This window comes from Psammomys obesus, unplaced genomic scaffold (genome assembly GCF_907164565.1).
Source record: "Psammomys obesus unplaced genomic scaffold, mPsaObe1.curated_primary_1811, whole genome shotgun sequence".
Lineage (NCBI taxonomy): Eukaryota > Metazoa > Chordata > Mammalia > Rodentia > Muridae > Psammomys > Psammomys obesus.
In genome coordinates this window covers 558,301-577,736 of record NW_026596064.1, presented here as the reverse complement: position 1 = coordinate 577,736, position 19,436 = coordinate 558,301, and the positions used below count along the sequence as shown (strand labels likewise).

The window sequence follows — 19,436 nt, the reverse complement described above, 5'->3', positions numbered from 1 at the left end:
CTGAAGTTTTCAGGTTCTTGTGTTTCTGTACAACGACCTGTACAGAGACACACTGATAGTTACAGGAAACAGGGATGAGATAAGAGGGGCATACAGGGAACCCTGGAGGTGTGCCATGCCTCCTCCGTGGCCTGCTTCAAGAAGTGAATGGAGAGAGGGGCCTACATGAGGTCTGCAGTGACCTTGCATGGGTCCTTAACATAGAGTTGCCTCTTCCAGATTCTAATAACCAGGGCTTTTCATAGCACTCTCCTTTGGCTGCATGGAGCAGGGATAGTGCTCCTGATAAAGGAAATCAGCATCACCAAAAGACAGAAATTAAAGGAATTTGTGATAATGTTGGCTGTGGGCAAATGAACTTACAGGGGATAAAGAAATGGGGCTTCTAAAGTCAGATGGAAAAGTTTAGAATCCACACTGGAAGCAGCATTTGAGGTGCAGAGCAAAGAAACAGTGTGAGGGAATTACTGAATTCATAACTGACTGGAAAGAATGAGAGAGACTTCTAAAGTCCTTGCACTATCACGGAAGAATGGAGAATAGGCACACCTAGAGACTGAAGGGCCAGTTTTCACTATAGCAAAAGTACACTTTAAGTTAATGAGTTCTTCCATGTGATCAAGTAAGTATCTGGTCCAAACTACAGACATTCCCCGACATGCACTGCAAGAACAAAACTCTGCCACATCCAAATAACGAAGATGCTTCCAAGTTCTTTTATTTAGCTAATGAATAAAGTCTAACCTCTTCAAAAGGCAAATAACTACACTAGAACTGCACGTTCTTTTTGTCATGCCGTTCTGAACAAAAGATTAGAAAGCAGCATGTTCCCACAGACGCAGAAGCAGACCTCCTTATGCAGCTCCATAATGAACACTTGACAACTGTCTGAACTGAGCACAGCAACAACGTGAAGACAAACCGGACAATGGGTGCGTAGTACAGACTTCTCTCATATCGAAAAGAAGGTGATTGTACAGAAGTGATGCCCACACAGGAGTTTAAATACACATTACTGATTATTTTTATTTATTGAAAACATAGATTTTTTTTTTAAAACCTCCTAATTATTTTGCCCTTCAAGATTAAAACTCAAGCAATATAAATATTCTGGTATAAAATTAATAGCTGAAAAAAGTTGCAAACCAATAAAGAGGTAAGAGGTTTTTAGCAATAATACTGTGCACGGCCATTTTTTTATTCAAACAACCATCTAGGCCAATAGTTTATTTTCCTTTTTTTTTTTTTTGTTTTTGTTTTTGTTTTGAAAACAGCCCTGCATTAGAGCACCAATTTTTTTTTCTTTCCTTTTTAAAAGGTAAGAACAGCTCTGTTTACAAACACTTTTCAGGGCTTTGAGTTTTCTGATGGAATTATCTAACAAAGGACAGTGTACCTTTGTAATTCCTTTAACTTCAAACCAGTTTCGTTCTATTCTAAGCAAAAATCAAAAAGGTGAACACAGTTCAAGAGAGCTTAATCAAACAAATAAATAATTGCTTCATAAAGTACTAATGTAAACAAGACCACCTCAGCGGTCAGAGAGATGACAATTTTCCAGCCAGTAGCAACTTTCATCAGTTCCAATTAGAAACACGGGCACACAGAACTCAAAGCCAGCAGCTATCAGGGGCCAACTGGTAAGGATTAACTATGAAACTGCTTTTCAAATTAAGCTTTTATTCTCTAAGTTTTAAAAAATTAATCAGAAAATCTGAACTGTCATAATCTAAAACCCAGAACCTACCCTAAAAATAACTATCTTAGAATATTTAACCCTACAGTCTTGAGATTAGTAAGAAATTACCCAAGCAAAGTGTAAACAAGCCTCAAATCTCAAAATTTTTTTTCAAAGGTTTCTGTAAACATTAAAAAAATCTACCTGCAAAAACACAGATATCATTTGTTTCTGAGAAATCCTTAAATTTTTTTTTTAAACATTGTTTCCAACACCATCCTAATAATGGTAGCTGAACTTTCCCTAGTATGTGCTTCTGTCTGAGCAGTCCATCTGCTTTTGCTGAAGTCATGTTTGGCCTGCATCACATGGCCTCTTCGATGGACATCATTTAGTCTTTTCTGTGCTGGTGCACCCTTAGCATCCCAACCACAATTTTTAATCCTCTTTTGTAAAATAAGTGTAATTTGCTTTATTAGATCTGCCAAACCACCGATTACAAAGAACCTGCAGCTTTACCAAAACTCTCAGTCTCATTTGGTCAGTTTCTCTGTCACTCTTACTCTGCTCCCATTTTTGAAATATTTAAAAGAGAACCTATGATAGTTACTGACCCAAATAAAAGAATTATTTTAGACAGGTAGCAATAGTAAAATAGCAATAGTAAAAGCTTTCAAGTTAAAAGTCTGCCCTTGGAACCACTCCTGTGGCCTACGAGAGCTTGGTAAGCAGTGGGTTAATCTGAGTAATGAGTGCTATGATTTGGATGCCAAAGCTAGCATATTACAAGTGACAAGGAAAAGAGATCTTTGAAGCTTCTTTGTCTTTTCCTTTTGGGTGCTGAGTTACGCCCCTAGCCCTATCTGCTCTTCCGTTATTACATTCCTCTATGAAAGCCACATTCAAGCAACTACCTAAACAAAGGCCAATATTTAATGCTTTAAAAGCAATTGAACAATTCATTAAATTAAAACCATCTTATTGGAGTTGACAGTGATTTATCTTTAGAGAAGGCCTCCAGGGGCCAGGAACTCCTCCTATTTTATAACTTGAGTGAAAGCATACAAAAGGACTGGCTAGGGCAAATCTGATAACTTTCTCAAATTTTACATTAAAAATTAAATTTGAGACCTGGGTGTGGTGGCACACACCTGTAATACCAGCATTTAGGGAAGCAGAGGCAGGCAGATCTCTGTGAGTCTGAGGCCAGTCTGGTCTACAAAAGCAAGTCCAGACAGCCAAGGCTACACAGAGAAACCCATCTTGAAAAAAAATAATACTAAATTTGAGAAAATGATATATTTTTAAATGACACCAGAACTGCCCAGATAAATATCTACAGGAATGTCAATGTTAGGTGATTTAACGTTAACAAAGTATAGACGTTTTCCTATATATCCTCATTAGAAAGAAACTTTCATCAGGTTGGTATACTTTCTACTGTATCACCTGCCCCTACCACCTCTACCAAGCAGTCTTTAATAAAGATAATTTGGATTGCTTATTCTAACGGTAAAATTTCTTATAAATCCTATTTTATACATTTGTTTGGTGTTTCCCCAAAACTATCATTTCGTACCAGGGCTTCTCCATTGTTCTCCATACCTTAAATACACATGTGGCACCAAATGAAAACGTGAAAACTTTGCTTTACTTTTGCTTTTGCTTGTGGTCTAAATCTTTTAAAATATGAATTCCTTGAAATGGATTTAAGCCATGAATTACATGTTATATTGACTAGTCTCTGTAATCAAAGAACACTTCAGTACCCTGGGATTTGAAATGATCTCTTTGCTTTCATTTCTTTTGGCTTAGGGAGGAGAGAAACATTTACAGGTTTGTTTCTTTTCGTTCAAGTTTGGCTCAGTGACAGTGAACACAGTACATCATTCAAATACTATTAAGCAAATGCAGCCTTACAAGGATATGGATTCCTGCAAGTCAACCTGCAGAGGAGAACTATCTTAATTAACCTGCAGTATATTTGACCAAAAAAACCTTTCGAAATGTTCTTTACTTTAGGATCTGTAGCCTCCATCCAGAGGTCCTGTAGATCGTGTAAGTGTCCATGAGATGTCATCATCTTTTCATAGATGCAGGGATGGTAAGGAACCTTCCCTTCCCCAGAAAAAAATACATGGTCCTGTGGCACTATCCCCATTTTATTGGCACAGAGGCCCATGAACACATCATCTATGTACAGACTGGAATTCAGCGTCTGAGATGCCTCATAGACTTTGGCAGCTACATCGCTGGAGATGATATAGGCAGCACCAGCTGTATAGTCAGGGTAAGCCGGCCACTGGTACATTTCATAGGGAACATAGTATTTGCTGCTTTTATCCCTAACAGGAGGGCCACCACGATGAACATGACCAATCCAAAAGTCTCGAACACCAGTCTGCTCTAGCTCTTGAAGGTATTCAATGAGGTTTGGCATGTGGATAAATATATCATCATCGGCAGTCATCAGGAATTTGGCATGTGGACAAAAGGTGTTTGTCCAGCTGAACTGAAGAAGTAATTTTAGAGTGAGATTGTAGAAAGAATCAACAAAATCTTGCTGAATTATATCCTTGTACACTTGATCTTCCCAAATCAGTTTTCTTTGTAAATCTTTTCCCTTCAGTGGACCAGGAATTCCTAATGCAAACAGAGTTTTGATATTGGCATTAAATTGAGAATGAACATAATTCTCATTGCCCCATGTTTTTCTGATTGCAGAACGCCGATCATAGTTCTCAGGGGCAGTCTTTATAAACAGTAAGAGGAGAACATCTTGAGCCTGACACTTGTCTTCGTGGTTGATCAAGTATGGGTAGTGAGCTTGCTCAGAGCTGTCCTTGAGAGATAGGGAATCATTCACAAAGGCATAGCTGTTTATGAGGTATCTGTAGGAGTAAGACTTCATGTGGTTCACTATGTGATTATTGATTGGACCCCAAAAGATCATGAAGCTTAATATAAAACAAGTGGCAAATAACTGAAAGAACTGCCATCTTTTGACTCTTCTGCCACTAACAAACATTCTCATGTTCTCAGGTCTGTAGTGAATGGACACTTGTTTCTTCAAGACTATAGAACTTCGTATTTGTAGAACAGATGTGTTTCTTAATACATACTGGTCATAAGATATGGTAAAAGGTCTCATTCCACATAATATCTTCTTCTGGCAACATTTTCTCTGGGATTGCAAAGGAATGGAACACTATAGGATGAGGACACTGGCACATCCAAATTCGTCCGCCCTGGCATTCCTCATTAAGTTCTATGTACGGGCTCACGCAGTTGCTCCAGTGGTTTTCTGTGCACATGCACTGTAACCCTACAGAGAGAACAACATGTGAATGGGTCTCTGAGTTACTGTAAAGAAAAAGATGACACCTTGTCCCTTAAACCTAATGTAACCTGACTGATCCTCACAAAAGTTTGTGGCATTAGGACATAACAAGAGAAACTAAAGTTTCATCAAAACTTACCCATACAGGGAAGGGGCATAGGAGGAGATGAGGGAGGGAAGATAGGATTGGTAGGGGACGAGGGTGGGGGTTACAGCTGGGATACAAAGTGAATAAATTGTAATAAATAAAAAAAAGCATATTAAAAAAAACTTACCCATACTAATATGAGTTAAGCTTTCTTTGAAGAATAAGAATAAATCAAGCTTCACAATCAGAGTCAAGATCTGCTTTTCAAAAGCAATTTACAAATTCTCAAATTACTTTTTGAGTTCTGAATCTGTCCAGGCACTCTCCTTACATGGACTTTATTATTTGGAAAGTCAACAGGCAGTTCATATTTAACAGGTTCTAAACTGGGTAGGTATAGGCAGAGCGTCCAAGGCTATTTCTGGGGTCAGGGGAGTAAACACCAATGGACTTCTAGCCACTTACTGGTTGTTGTAGTGTATCATGTATCTTACCACAAGCCCTGACAAACCAGGGAAAGTATGAGTCAACTCAGTCTTCACCAGAGCAAATGTGACTATGTATAAATGTGCAGGTAAAAGGGGAATTCAGTTAATTTACCCAACACACAAGGGTAATTTGAACACATTATTTGGTCTTCCTCCTTGACACCTATCTTAATTTGTGCCTAAATGTACTTTTTCCATCTATACCAGAAACTCAAAAGCCTTCCTTTGCCTTTAGCCCCATCTCCAATTGTTTAATCTCATGAGACACTTCTCAATGTCTTTTCATCCTCAGGTCATCATCAGTTCTCATACAGACTCAAGGGAAGCCTTTACCAGACACTTTAGTCAGAGTGAGCTTTCCAAAACTCTGATATAATCGAAGGCCCCTAACAGCTAGTGACAAGACAGCATCTACGTTAGGAGTTAGCATGGCATTTAAGGTCCTTTTGAATCTAATTCTCCAGCTATTCTATCACACGTTTGGACAACATCAAATTACTGGCTGTTCCATATCCCTGCCTTCTCCCTTTCATCAAGAGCCCAGTGGAATGGCATGCTTCAATTTTCTCATACCATGGTTTGTACACATTCCAAGCTCTACAGGTATCCTTCAGCTAGATGCTTCAACTATAGTTTCTTTACTCTGTCAATGATGTTCCTCATTTGTGCCTAGAAATATAATTGCTCCCACCTAGGGTGGCACATATGTTTCTAAGACATTGGTTAGGATTAGAAGGGAGAATTAATAAAACCAGAGTGAGCTTGGTGTGGTGGCACATGTCTTTAATCCCAGCATTCAGGGAGGCAGAGGCAGGCGGATCACTGTGAGTTCAAGGCCAGCCTGGTCTGCAAAGAGTGTCCAGGACAGCCAAGGCTACACAGAAAAACCCAGTCTCAAAAACAAAACAAAACAAACAAAACAAAAAAGACAAGGCCACACCATAAATCCCAGAGGGCAGAAATCCTGCTTTGTGCCCAGAGACTTGTAATCACGAACCTCCATCCTCGGCATTGATATAAAAACAACTGCATACCCTGAAGACCCTGCAGAAGGAGCCTAACTCCATTTGGGACACTGTCTTCCAGACCTCTGTGTTTTCAGATTCTGCTCTATTTCCTATTCTCCACAATTGTTCCTAGTCAGGGTAGTATCCACAAGGGCTAGTCATGAGGAATGTACAAAAAAGGATACTAAAGCAAGTCTCGCTGAGACCTTGTCCATAGATAATCAACATGCTTAGTCTTCTATCTCCTAGGATATAAATTTTAAAACTGCAAAAACTGATTAGGAAGTCATGATCAGCAAAAGAAAAAAAAAAAGGCACAGTATACAGAAAGCAGTAGGCATGAGTCTTATGCTGTATGCATTCAAGGATGCAATGTTAATGTATTAGTGGGGCCTGATTACCAAAAGGCCAAATGCCCTGATCTAAAGGATGAATCAGTAGGATGAAGCCTTCCTACCCCTCCATATGTTTATCATATTTGGATTTAATGCTCTGAAAGAAGGTGAGAGAAACTATAGGAAACACTAGTGTCTGATGGTGGGTTCTGTCTAAGGTTTGAAAAATAATTTCCATTCAGAGGCAATGCCTTTGTTTGTACAGTGATCATTCAGGTAAGGGATGCCCTGAAAGGCCAAAAGCAACGATGCTTTTGTGTTCTTTACAATATATCATAAAGGACCTAGAGATTTAAATTAAGGTAATAGATAATTCTTGATGGATAAATTCTTTAAAGCAGCATTAGCATTTATGAAGTCTAGGAACAAGTCTATAGATTCTACTCCAGCAGACCTTAGGAAGAGAACAGAGGTTGGTAAATGTGATTGTCAAGTCTTGTCAGGACTGTCAGGATCTAGAGCCACCTATGAGGCATGTCCTTTGGGCATGTCCGATGGATTCTTCTGCTGCCTAGAAAAGGAGGAACCAGGGAGAAGACCAGCATCACTTTTGTCTGCTGTCCGACAGTGGACGCACTGTGACCCACCGCCTCACCCTTCTGCTGCCATGACTTCTCTGCCCTGATGGCAAGTACCCTCAAACTGTGAATCAAAACAAACCTTTCTTTCCTCAAGTTGATTCTGTCAGGAGTTTTGTCTTAGCAATGGGAAAAGTAACTAGCATGCTAGCTTTTGGAATGTAAGGAAAGTACAGACATTGGGCTGGAGAAATGGCTCAACGTTTAAAAGCTCTTCCAGATTCCCAGCACCCACACTGCAGCTCACAATGGCCTCTAACTCTAATTCCTGAGAACCAAATGTCCTCTTTTGGCCTCCAAAGGCACTGCATACAGGTGGTATAGACATACATGTAGACAAAACACACACAGACACACACAGACACAAAATACAGGCACAACCAACTTCTTACCTTTGAGCAGCCACACTCAGCGAGCTCCAATACCTTTGCAAAGCTTACAGTGCCTTTAATCTGCTTTCAAGCGCATCATTTGGTTTAGCATCTGGAGTACAGGCAAGGCCACTGGAGAGAAGTGCACAAGTCGGCGCATCTGGAGGAAGAAAATGTGGGGCCTGATGGAAAACAAGTAACAAGTGTGGGGTTCAGCGCCCCCTTGCAGCACAGTACCAATCAACAATCTGGAAACAAGGGTGACCTCTGTCCCTGGCCAGGCTTATTGTGAAACCTTGGCTAGCCTTCACATCACAAGTTTTAGCATTTAATTTGCACATTAGGGGTGTGTATCAATGTAAACAGAGAGAAATAAAAATTACAGATCTCATCAGCGCTTACACATGGAATAGGGTAGCGTAGAGGGAGACGGGCAAAATTTGCACTACAACTCTAGTTTGTTTCTGATTTGGAAAAGGGAACTTAAAAAAAAAAAGTCATTAGAAAAATGAAGAACAGAAGTAGAACATTGGGGCTCAGTAGTTAAGTGCTTGTTACTTTCCAGAAGATCTGCATTCCCTCCAGCCCCAGGGGATTTGACACCACCTTCTGATCTCCAAAGGCACCTGCGAGAGAGAGCGCGCGCGCGCGCGCACACACACACACACACACACACACACTGAGTGATCAAGATGGGAGATATATACACACAAATAAAAATAAAACCTTTAAATTCTTTTTTTTAAAAAGTGGAACAAGGTGATAGACCTGTCCTAAAATATTAAAATACTTCTGAAATAGTCAGAGCTGTCCCCCTCAATGACTCAAAAGAATAGTTATTCAGACAAGAGAGATATATTTAAACGTCTAAAAAGAACCCTACAATTAGTGTGTCAAAAAGCTACAACTTTCCCTAAAATAATACCTGATTTTTAATACTTCACTCTATCAATCCACTTCCTTGCTGAATTTACCTTTGCAGTCCTGAAATAGCAAGGAAAACCTGATAAAAAATTTGCAAATTTAATCAAGATGGAGACAGCTGCAGTTTAACTGGTGATTGGTGTGGGAAGTCCCAGCTACCTCGGTGGCACAATCCATAAGTGTTTTAGATAGTTTGGGTTGGGAACACAAACAAAACAACAATCAAACAAAAACTACCAGAGAGTGACAAAGAGCCACAGACTGATGGAGTAAGCACTGGTCTTTCTATTCCAAACTGGCTTTAGTTGTGGTATTTATCATAACAGAAAGAAACTAGGACAGATTGCTTGCTGCTCTCTGTACCCATTTAAACTCCCACATCAATCATCAACTGAGATGGTTCCTCAGATATCTGGCCATAGGCCAATCTGATAGAGGCAGTTCTGCAGCTGAGGGTCCTCCTTCACCAGTAGCTCTAGTTTGTGTCGTTGACAATAAAAACTAACCAGCATACTGTGATGAACTCTCTCTTTATCTCCCTTCCTTCCTTTCCTTTTTTGTATAACTGTTGTAAAGTTTTTAATTTTTACTATTGGTTTACCTTCTAGTAAAGCTTGCTGCTAATCTTAAACAGCTGTATAACCAAATCACCACACAGAGACTGGGTTTTTAGTTAACCTAGAACACAATGCTGGGCAATATTTACTCCCTCCTAAACCTCCAAGCCCTCAGTTTCCTAACATTTAGATTTTCCACATTATACTTGCCTTTTGTGAAATCTTAGGTCTGGTTCATGCTCCATGTCCTCCAAGATCCCTCCTCCAGCTCTCTCTCCTAGCTCCCTCTTGCCCCTTCTCCTCCCACTCATCTCCTGCTTTCTGGCTTCTCCCCTCTTTCCTGTCCACTGGCTCCTCCCTGCTCAACATTGTGTCTTGTTGCTTTATTTTGTCCTGTTTACACAAAAGTTGAGACAGGTGATGCTCAGAGTAAGTATCACAATGCAATATCCAGATTGAAACCAGAGAGTGGGGGGTGGGGGGAGAGAAATCAGCATTTGAATGAACAAGGGTAAGGCGTATACATTTCAAAAGAACATTATATCAACATGTAACAGCATTTCTCTTGTTCAGTATGTATTAAGTTCGGGTAAATCTCATAGTCCTGTTGCAGAACATACGATGTATTAGTTCGGGGGGATACCAGTTTATCAAGGGTTTATGCCAATGTAGGATTCAGTAAGGACAGTATAATCTAGCATGAAGGCAGCCTAGAGGGGAGGGCTGTGAATCTGTCTGTTTTCTGTTGCCATAACAAAGTACTTGAAGCTGGATACTTATGAAGAAAAGAGATTTACTTAATCCTCAGTGTGGGAAGTTTGAAGTTCAACATCTAACAGTTCTATATATTTGGCCCCTGGCAGTGGGTCCCTCTGGCCAAGTTACGGAAGAAAAGAGGGAAACAGCTACATTCAGGAGGGGCTATACCGGTGTCATGGCCTTATCCCGTAACTACTGACTCTCCAGAGAACTAACTTTGAGAACAGCATTAATCTTTTAGAAGGCCAACATCCAATGACCTAATGTCCCTGGGCTAGACCCCATCACTTTTTACTACCATCACTTCTTACTACCATCAATTGGAGACAAAACCAAGAAGAGCTTGTCAGCAGAACAAAATCCCCACAGAGCCTGATAAATGCTTGGGATGGGGAGGAAAGGAGCAGGACTGAAATGAGATTTCAAGAACCACTGACTGAAGGAAAGCTGGCTCACTGAGGTAGGGGCTGGGGCAGAGTACTCACAAGGGAGGCATGCAGAACAGGAAGATGGCTTGACTTTATACATGTGGGTGAGTTCTTCACAGGTCAGGAGAAGCGGGAAGATTAGGGCTTGGGGGACACACTCTGGAGAAGGAGAAAAGCAGGAGGACAAGGCGATGGGTGATGAGAGCATTTGTGCCTTCTTAGACCATGGTGTGGCTAATGTGGGTAGTGTGTAAACAGCAAAAACCAGCTCTTGTCATGGAGCTTTCACAAGACAAAAATAAATCCTGACATTCTCTTTAAGTAGTCAATGTTACTTGAAGGAAAGACTAATGAGTAAGGAGAGGAAAATTGAGCAATTTATCCATTCTGTCCTAATTTTAGTTTTTTCTTTCCTCAAGAATAAAACATCGTAATTAAACTTGCCTAAGAGGGGCTCAAGAGATACTCAGTGGAGGTTTACTCAACAAGAAAAAAACAACAACAACAAAAAAAACAACTTGGTATTTCAATTTACACATCTAAAGTGTGAAGCATCAGATGTCCTTTCAGCCATTTTATTATTCTTTAATTAGAAACATTAGAATGTTTCTAATGTAAGATCTGTAAAAAAAAGAAAAACTTAATCCGACATTGATCTTAAGTTGTGTTTGTGGCTGTGACTTTAGTCATAGAACTCTAGTTTTATCCACAGGCAAACTGCAGAAGCCATCATTATTCTTCCACAAACAATGCATTCATAGTTAGGTCTTCAATGTTAGTCAAAGACTTGAAGTTCCAATTTAGCAAAAATGGATTTGAGGGGCACAGGGGTTCGGGTTATCCAATCTACTTCATGATCTAGTTGTAAGATTTCCAACTAGGTAAGGTAAATTATGTTTCTTTTTGTTAAACATGGGCTAGATGCATTTGCAGGGCATGGGAGAAGCAAAGACAGAGAAATATCAAATGAAGAAATGGGTGAAGATGAGTCTTAGGGCTCTGCTAAGAACTGGCAGCATGGTGTTAGAGAGAAGCATGATGGTTTATCTTATTAAAGATTTCTTGAAACTAGTTTGATTATGTGGGATTTGAGACAGAAAATATAAACATTTGCATTCTTAAACTTAACCTTCTAAACACATTCTTGCAACACATTTTTTTTTTTTGAGTTGACAGGGCTGCTTGGTTATTCTAAATAAAATCCTCCACTGTGACCAGGTTTTGCTTAGTTTTATTTTGTTTTCTAGCTGAAACAAACTTCTCTACTTTTCTATCAGCAGTTACTTCCATGTTTTACAAACAGCACGCATTATTCTTAAGTGTGTCACATAACTGTTAACCTGTGAAGCCTAGCAACAACCTATGGGGGAGAAAAGGTCTGTCAATGTTTACAGAGAACGAACCGAGGCATTGAGGTACCAGGGAAACCATTTAACCTTTAAAATTCCCAGATCAATGTCCCAACTGTTCACTGCCCTTCCTTGGCTCTTCCCACAGTTCAAATGAAGATGACAGAGAAGAAAAGCAGGTTGGGCAAGGCCAAGAGAAGCAACAGGAAAGCAAAGAAAGCTCCCTGTGGAACTTGGAATCATTCATGATTTTTCCACCATCCACAGGTGGCAGATTTTTTTCCTTCACATTTTTCACATTTCCTCTACTAAGAAACCTTTTCTCAAGTCTGCAAGGGCACAGATTTCCACCTCTCTCTTTTTAACTTGGTCCCAGTATCGGCACACAATAGACAATGATGGTCTAATGAGCCTGTGTCCTGTATTTGAATAGTCCTTTCTCCAAAGATTATCAGAGGACCTAAGGATAGCCACCCAAAGTGGGGGATGTGGGATGAAGAAAGAAGTGGGGAAAAGAGGAGAAGAGGAGAAGAAATTTAGAGGATATTTGAAGCAAGTATTTTATCAACAAATACTGAGTAAATAGAAAACGGAATAGTCACATCACACAGGGAGTCACACCCTAGCTTCAAATGTAAAAATGTATTCAAAGCTGGCTCATAAAATGATAGGTAGAAGGTGAGCATAATTCAGAGAATTCATAATTTAGAGCATAATTCAGTTATAATAGACTGTTATAAGGCTTATAGCCAGAATAAGAGAAAAAAAAAACCCACAAGTTCACATGTTAGTGTCAGTTGTCAATCCCTTTCGTGTGTTACAAAACACAGTAAAAACTCTCATTGCTCCCAACTTCACTAGGATGTGCCATGTATATCGACTGCTTTATCTGAACCTTAGATTTAAAAAAAATTGGGGACTTTTTTTCAAACATTTTTGAGATTTCTTAGGATACAGAAGAAAATATTACCCAAGGTAATCCAAAATGTTGAATTCAGTTGGGAAGGGAAATGAGAGGCCATGAATCTAATCTCATCAAACATTTGTAAAATGTTTCTCTTTCTGAGAGAGAGAAAAGAGGGAGAAGTTAGGAAATGAGGGCAGGTGTCCACTGAGCAGAGCTGGAGTAAAAACTGGGTTCATATGCAGGGGAAGAGTGGAGAAGGAGCCCTGGGTCTAATAAAAGAACGTGCCTGCATGCAGTGAACTCGAGCTGCTTTTCCGGTGGGGTGGAGGAGCAGGAAGCCAGATGTTTCATTGCAAGAGAAAGTACAGAAAATTTAAAGCACACAAAGAGAAACAATGTGGCCAGGTCAAATAAGTTCCTGGCAGTTAGTGCTAGGGAAAAGATGTCAAAAGCAGATCAGAGAGGAGGGCTTGGGTTCAATCATGTTGTTGATATTCAATGATGTTGAATATCTTATGTCCAGCAGCAGTCCATCTGTTTATGGGCCTACAGAAGCACCATTTGATTGAGTTTGCTACACAGAGGACAAAATTTAAAAGATAGTGTCAACATAGGAGTATAGAATTGTCTTCACTGAACAACGGTGTATTATAACACTTTATCATTTATGAAGCATGTGCCTTGCTCTGGGCACCCTTGAAAAGTAAGTAATGTCCACATGTAATGAATTTAACAGATATTAACTAGCCACATACCTGAAAAGGCAACAGGCAGGATTCTGGGTATGTGACTTCAGAGACCTTTCAGGGGTTGATATCCCACCAAAGAATCAGTAGGTATAATGTTGCGACCTGAACTCTGAACCTTATAAATAGAAAATTCTAGATTTTTAGAATGCAAAAAAAAGTACATTTATTTAATCCCTTTTATTCGTCATGTGCACTTGTTTTTCAACCAGGTACCACTACATTCTGAGTATCATTTGACATAACTTAACAAAGTGTGGGCCACATCAACTACTTCATATACATTAATCTTTCTCTTCCTCCTATAGAAACTATTCATGGATCTTTATCAAAAGTTGTTAGGTGGCTGATATTTCCATGTGGGTATACACCTTTCAAACCTGCTGTATTCCAATACTCTTCTAAAATAAATTAACCAGATAGGAACTTACTAAAATAGTGATTGCTAACAGCCACCTCACAGATCCTAATTGACCCAGGGTGGTATCTCATTTTCCTTGACCAGAAAGAATGCTAAGGATTGCCGGGTATGGTGGCATAAACCTTTAATCCCAGCACTGGAAAGGCAGAGGCAGGCAGAACTCTGTGTGTTCAAGGCCAGCCTGGTCTGTAAACCGATTTACAGACCAGCTAGGGCTGCACAGAGAAACCCTGTCTTGAAAAACCAAAAAAGAAAAAAAATGTTGTAGTACCAAAGACGTCTTTCAGTGACAATGATATAGGTTAGTTAAGGCTTGTCAGTTAGGGAGACTGAAACCTGAGTGGAGTCAAACTGTTAGCTTATTTTCTTTAGAGCACTATCACACAGTTATAGACAGAGTTGTGGGAAAGTAGAAAAAGAGACAAAATATAAAATTTTAGGTGGATTTTTATGTCATATGTCAACTTGACCTTTTAGAATTTTATTGCCTACACTTGGTAGTGCATAGTTTTTGTATAGTAAACTGGATTTCTAGTGTTAAATAATTCACTATATAAACTAAATCTTCGCACAAGACCAATAAAAGGCAGCCTTTAAGTTCATAGCATTAAATATAAACAACGATTAGACTCCCCAAAATCTGACCGAGGTTGATGAAGTTAATCTACACTGGGTTTTCATCTTTCTCAACTGGATCCAAAGAACATGGAGCACACAACCCTCAGAGAAAGTAAGAAAAGTTTTTCTTAAATAGAAATTAGGGGTAAAGGAAACTTGGTTCTTTCACTGGAAATGGGTCTCAACCTCAAAGTGAGAGAGTAGAAGTAAACATGAGCTGTTTTCAGGTCCCCAGACCAAGTGTTCTGTATAATTATTAAAATATTGAAATATTAGTTATGATCCAAAGGAACACAAGAGTCAGAGCAACTCCTCTGCAACTTTATACTAGGAACTAAAAGAAAGCCTATGAAGAAAGGGTAAGTCTTTGTCAATCACTTTTTAAAAAGGAGAGAGAGAGGGAGAGGGAGAGAATGAATCTTCTGCCAGACACATATTGGCAGGGCAAGTGGAGTGGACGCCAGAGCCTTTGAACCTCCAGGCCAGCCAGGCACATTCAGGACTTGTCCTCCCACACTATGGGCTGAGCTGCGTGTCAGCCCTTTCTGCTGGGAAGCTCCACTGCCACAACGTGAGCTTGCTTGGCTGTCCCAGATTTAGTTTAGTTTAGTTTTTTTTTTAAATTTTAATTTTTTATTTTCCCTTATAGTGGGAATGACTCAATATATATGACTTATAGTGGTCCCTTCATGGAAGTAAAAAAATCAAAACAAGCCCAACTTCTAGTACAGAAACAACCATAAGCAGGGCATAAAGCACTAAGCTAATGCTGTTTGAATTCACAAGGGATTAGCCAATCATTATATGAGGATATTCTCTTCTAATCGTCTAGTTAATGCTGAAATGAATGCTTAAGTTTCATAGTATATAAACTAGGAGAGTAAATGTAAAATGGTCATTTTGACATATCTTATCTGACCAAGCTTCTTATCTTGAAATATGAAGATTCTTTGTACATGAGAGTATATGGGAATATGCACATATATTTCCATATATGAGGAAATGCAAAAAGTAGTGTGCACTATATATTGTGTAGTGTACTGTGCACTAAGTAATTCTAGATTCACACTATTCTACGTCTGTGGTAGCAGAGATTTGGTGTTCAGTGGAGGAACTCTTGGAGTAATTTTCTTGGATCTGCCCTACTGAGAACACATAAAATACCTAACACAACTGGGAAAAGACTATTTTCTGGCTTTCTCCCAGTTTCTTTCAATATATGTTCTGAAATGCAAATTTTGAATTCACTTGGGCTGCAGACAGAACTCAACGTATAACATTTGTAAGTCAGCAAGTGCGATGACTCTTATCCAAAGTGACCCATTTTAAAAGATGACCCATTTAGAAATCACGAGTTATTATCCGAGCTGTTATAGATCTGAGAATTAGAAACCTATAGACTTTCACTACGATTCTGTTTGGACATATTTTGCTTTTATAGAGACATTTGATTCAGATTTAAATAAAATATATAAGTGCTTTTGTACTCAATAGGGCCTAGATCTTAGTTTGAAAATCCCTTCCCATCTTCTGAATTTTCCTTGTAAGCAAAGCAATTATAAGCATCTCTATGGCTTACTCATCTTTCATCTCCCAGGAAGGGCTCCTGTGAGTTACTGAACTTGTTCATGGAAACCTTAAGTGTCATAAGTGAACACTTCCTTGGAAGACCAACAGGTACACAGTCAGCCTCATTTTTTTTTTTTTTTTTTTTAAGTATGGATAAGTGGAGGAGGAGGAACAGGCATGGGGAAAGGAGAAGGGAACACCTTAGAAGGAAAAGTATCTTAAGTACATGATGGAAGCCCTTCAGGTACTGAATTTATCTTCCATTTAAAATAATCCCCCATCTCCCACATGTTTCTTTTGACACCCCCAAACCCATGCTAGACTGAACCCAAAGTCTTCCACTTGCAAGCCTGTATCCCCAGCTGTCTTTTGATAAAGTTGAAATTTATCAGCTGCTTACTAATCACCCTTTCAGTGTTCAGGGTGGGGTCATTTTTGAACTGTCTCCAATCTTTCTTTTCTGGGTCAGTTTCAGATTTCTAATATTTCTCTCCCTGGCATCCGTGCCCCCTGGGACCAGGCTGTTTCCCAAAATAAAGGCACAGAGGAGCAAATCCAATTTTAATGGATGTACGTTCACCAGAAAGTTACCCTAAATATTAGCTCTACCAACCACCATGCGGTGGCATCTGTGCCCCTGTAACATGACCTGTAACCTAGGAAAACCATTACTGCTGGCAAAGAATGTTAGTCAAAAGCTGTTGCTTTTACCTATTGAGTATCTCTGAGCAATCAATTCACCAGGAAGCTATAGATAATATGAAGGAGCAGCCAGGAGTTTCTGACTAGGGAGAACTTTTCCCAGTTTCTCCTACATGCCTGCTACCCTGTTTTCATTTCTTCAGCAAATAGTCCAAAGCGCCGGTCAGCTTTCCTTGTGTAAGCAGCCCCAGGCGTTTGGCCCGAATTCTGTCTGGCAACGGTAAAACTCTGGACTCAGACAGAAGCCTCGTGGAGGCTGAGGCTGGGCTTCCCGCCTCTCCCCACCGGCAGACCCCGGAAGGCTGCTCTGGACCTCGCGACACAAAGGCTGGGCAGCTGGGCCTGGGTGGTCTCCGCCCGGCTCTCGCGCCCACCAGGCCGCTCTGAACAAAGGCGAGGGAGCGCTCCCTTCCCTCCGCACTTGGGGACCGGGCAGCTTCGGCCCGCACCGAAGAGCCGTCCATCTTCCCGACGCTGTCCGCCCGGATGCCCCGTATGGACCAGAGAGCCTTCCCTTCCCGCCTCGCGGAGACTAGTCCGGTCCCAGGCTGGTGGAGAGGAGAGGGGAGGCGCGGCTGGGCGGGTCCCGGAGAGGTGCTCCCTGAGCTAGCAGCCCTCCGGGAGGACCTCACAGCCCGCACAAAGCAAAGCCCATCCAGGGACTTCGGACTCTGCAGGACTTGCGGATGCCCCAGGCTAAAAGCAGCAGAGGTAAAGCCCCCTTTTCCCGCAGAGGGGCCTTGGCTCACAGGAGGATGTGGCGGGCGTTCTGGGTGGGCAATGACTAACCTTTCATGGAGGAGTGGCGTTGGTTAAGACCCACTCATCCAAACCACGCATCAGCTAGTCATTTCCGAGCTGAAGGCTCTGAATGGACAGCAGTTTTCCGATCACCACAGTTTCCCAGCAAGAACGCCTATGGGCAAGCGGGTCTTTTGTCAGGAACTTACGTCTTGAGCTTCTGGGAGCCTAAATAACAAAGGAAGGAAACGCGAATTTACATGTGACGATCCCTGCACAGCCACAGTTCATTTCAAAAGCAAACCCTTCCCCTCTGCCCAGCTTCCCCCGCTGATTTACCTTCGAAATCGCGTAATTTCAAGCGAAGCACTGCAAAACTCACTTAAAGTACAAACCTAAGAAGTCCTTAAACGTCCCAGTCAGAGGTGGGCTCTCTTCCAAGAAGCCGGGGAGCTAAGTCTCACGACCAAAACTTACGGACTAGATTCCGATGTAAGCCAGGCTGCTGGGGCAGGGCCACGCTGGACACCCCGCCGGAGCCGGCTGGAGCCGGCCAAGCGGGGCGGGCCCGATCAAGGGTCCTAGCTCCGGGCTGCTGCGCCGCCGCAGGAGCTCCTGGCTTGGTCACTCCACTCCAAGACTCATTACCAATGCTCAGCTCCGCCTGCTCATCCGCCCCAGCTCGCAGGGCTTGAGAAGGTGATGCGCCCCGCCCTAAAGTGCTGTCTGTGGTGGACTCCAGGAAGTAATTCTCTCACTCTTCTGCTAGTAGCTGGGGCTGTTGACTGTTGATTCGGAGGACCGAGTGTACACCTGAGCCCACACAAACGGGCGTAGCCAGACATTATCAGAAGAGTGTAGACTTCGGCTAGTAAATAAATCCTTCTGTGGCTAGTTGCTTGCTTGACAAATGGTGCTCTAGATCTTTCCTTATAGATGCATTCAGTGGCGGTCCTATTTTGAGCGGTTCTGTGGTTATACATACTGAAAAACAGGACAGAAAAAAAAAGTTAATCCAAAAATTTCAAGTCCAAGTATGGGTTTGTGATTGTAAAAGGCAACAAGTTCAAAGCAGTTGCTAAGTCAGTTTAAAGCTATAAAGTCAGCATACTTGTTATTCCAAACTCTAATTTTAGGTGATTTTGTAATTGCCTTTGTAAAAGCCCTTCAGCACATTTATTTCCAGCCGTGAATTCTTTTCATGTGCTATTCACACAAGGCATGGTTCACTGTTTCTTACCTGGTCGGCAGACCACAAGCTGAGTACTCATGTAATAGGGCTCCTCATGGAGCCTGACATAGACCTATAAAGAGCATCATTCGCTGTTACGACAGGGTTAATCACCTCTTCTCTACTGAAATCCTGAGTAATAGTTCTCTCCTAAAACACAAGGGTTTGTCATATTCGTATACAAATATTCAATTGGGACTTTGTTCCTTTTAAGTCATTTGGAGCTAGTTCTATGTGTCAGCTTATGTATGTAGGTACACAGGAAATACCAACTGACAAAACGTGGAGGCGTATGAAAAAACAGACCTTTTCGCCCTTGTCTATATATACAGATAGACATGCTGACAAATTATTTAAAAAACAAACCCAGCTGGGTATAGTGTCACATGCCTGTAATCTCAGCACTCCGGATGATTTCCATGAGTTCAAAGCCAGCCTTGGTAACATAGTATCTCACCAGCTAGGGATACAAAGAATTTAAAAACAAACCAACCAACCAACCAACCAACCAACCAACCAACCAACCAACCAACCAACCA

At 41.0% G+C, this 19,436-nt stretch overlaps 1 protein-coding gene across 4 annotated transcripts; it reads right to left on the bottom strand.

Moving 5' to 3' along the window:
* Positions 1-711: 711 nt before the first annotated feature.
* B3gnt5 (UDP-GlcNAc:betaGal beta-1,3-N-acetylglucosaminyltransferase 5) lies at positions 712-18,370 on the bottom strand. 4 transcript variants are annotated; one of them, XM_055625253.1, is made up of 6 exons: positions 18,006-18,370; positions 17,715-17,894; positions 13,625-13,733; positions 10,671-10,772; positions 7,967-8,105; positions 712-5,003 (listed from the first exon to the last, which is right to left on the bottom strand). In XM_055625253.1, the coding sequence occupies exon 6, from the start codon at positions 4,827-4,829 to the stop codon at positions 3,579-3,581; it is 1,251 nt and encodes a 416-aa protein (XP_055481228.1). In that variant the 5' UTR covers positions 4,830-5,003; positions 7,967-8,105; positions 10,671-10,772; positions 13,625-13,733; positions 17,715-17,894; positions 18,006-18,370; the 3' UTR covers positions 712-3,578. The 4 variants fall into 4 exon arrangements, with proteins under 4 accessions (XP_055481228.1, XP_055481231.1, XP_055481229.1 ...); XM_055625256.1 differs by having other exon boundaries at positions 18,062-18,370; XM_055625254.1 differs by lacking the exon at positions 10,671-10,772.
* Between the last annotated feature and the right edge of the window lie 1,066 nt (positions 18,371-19,436).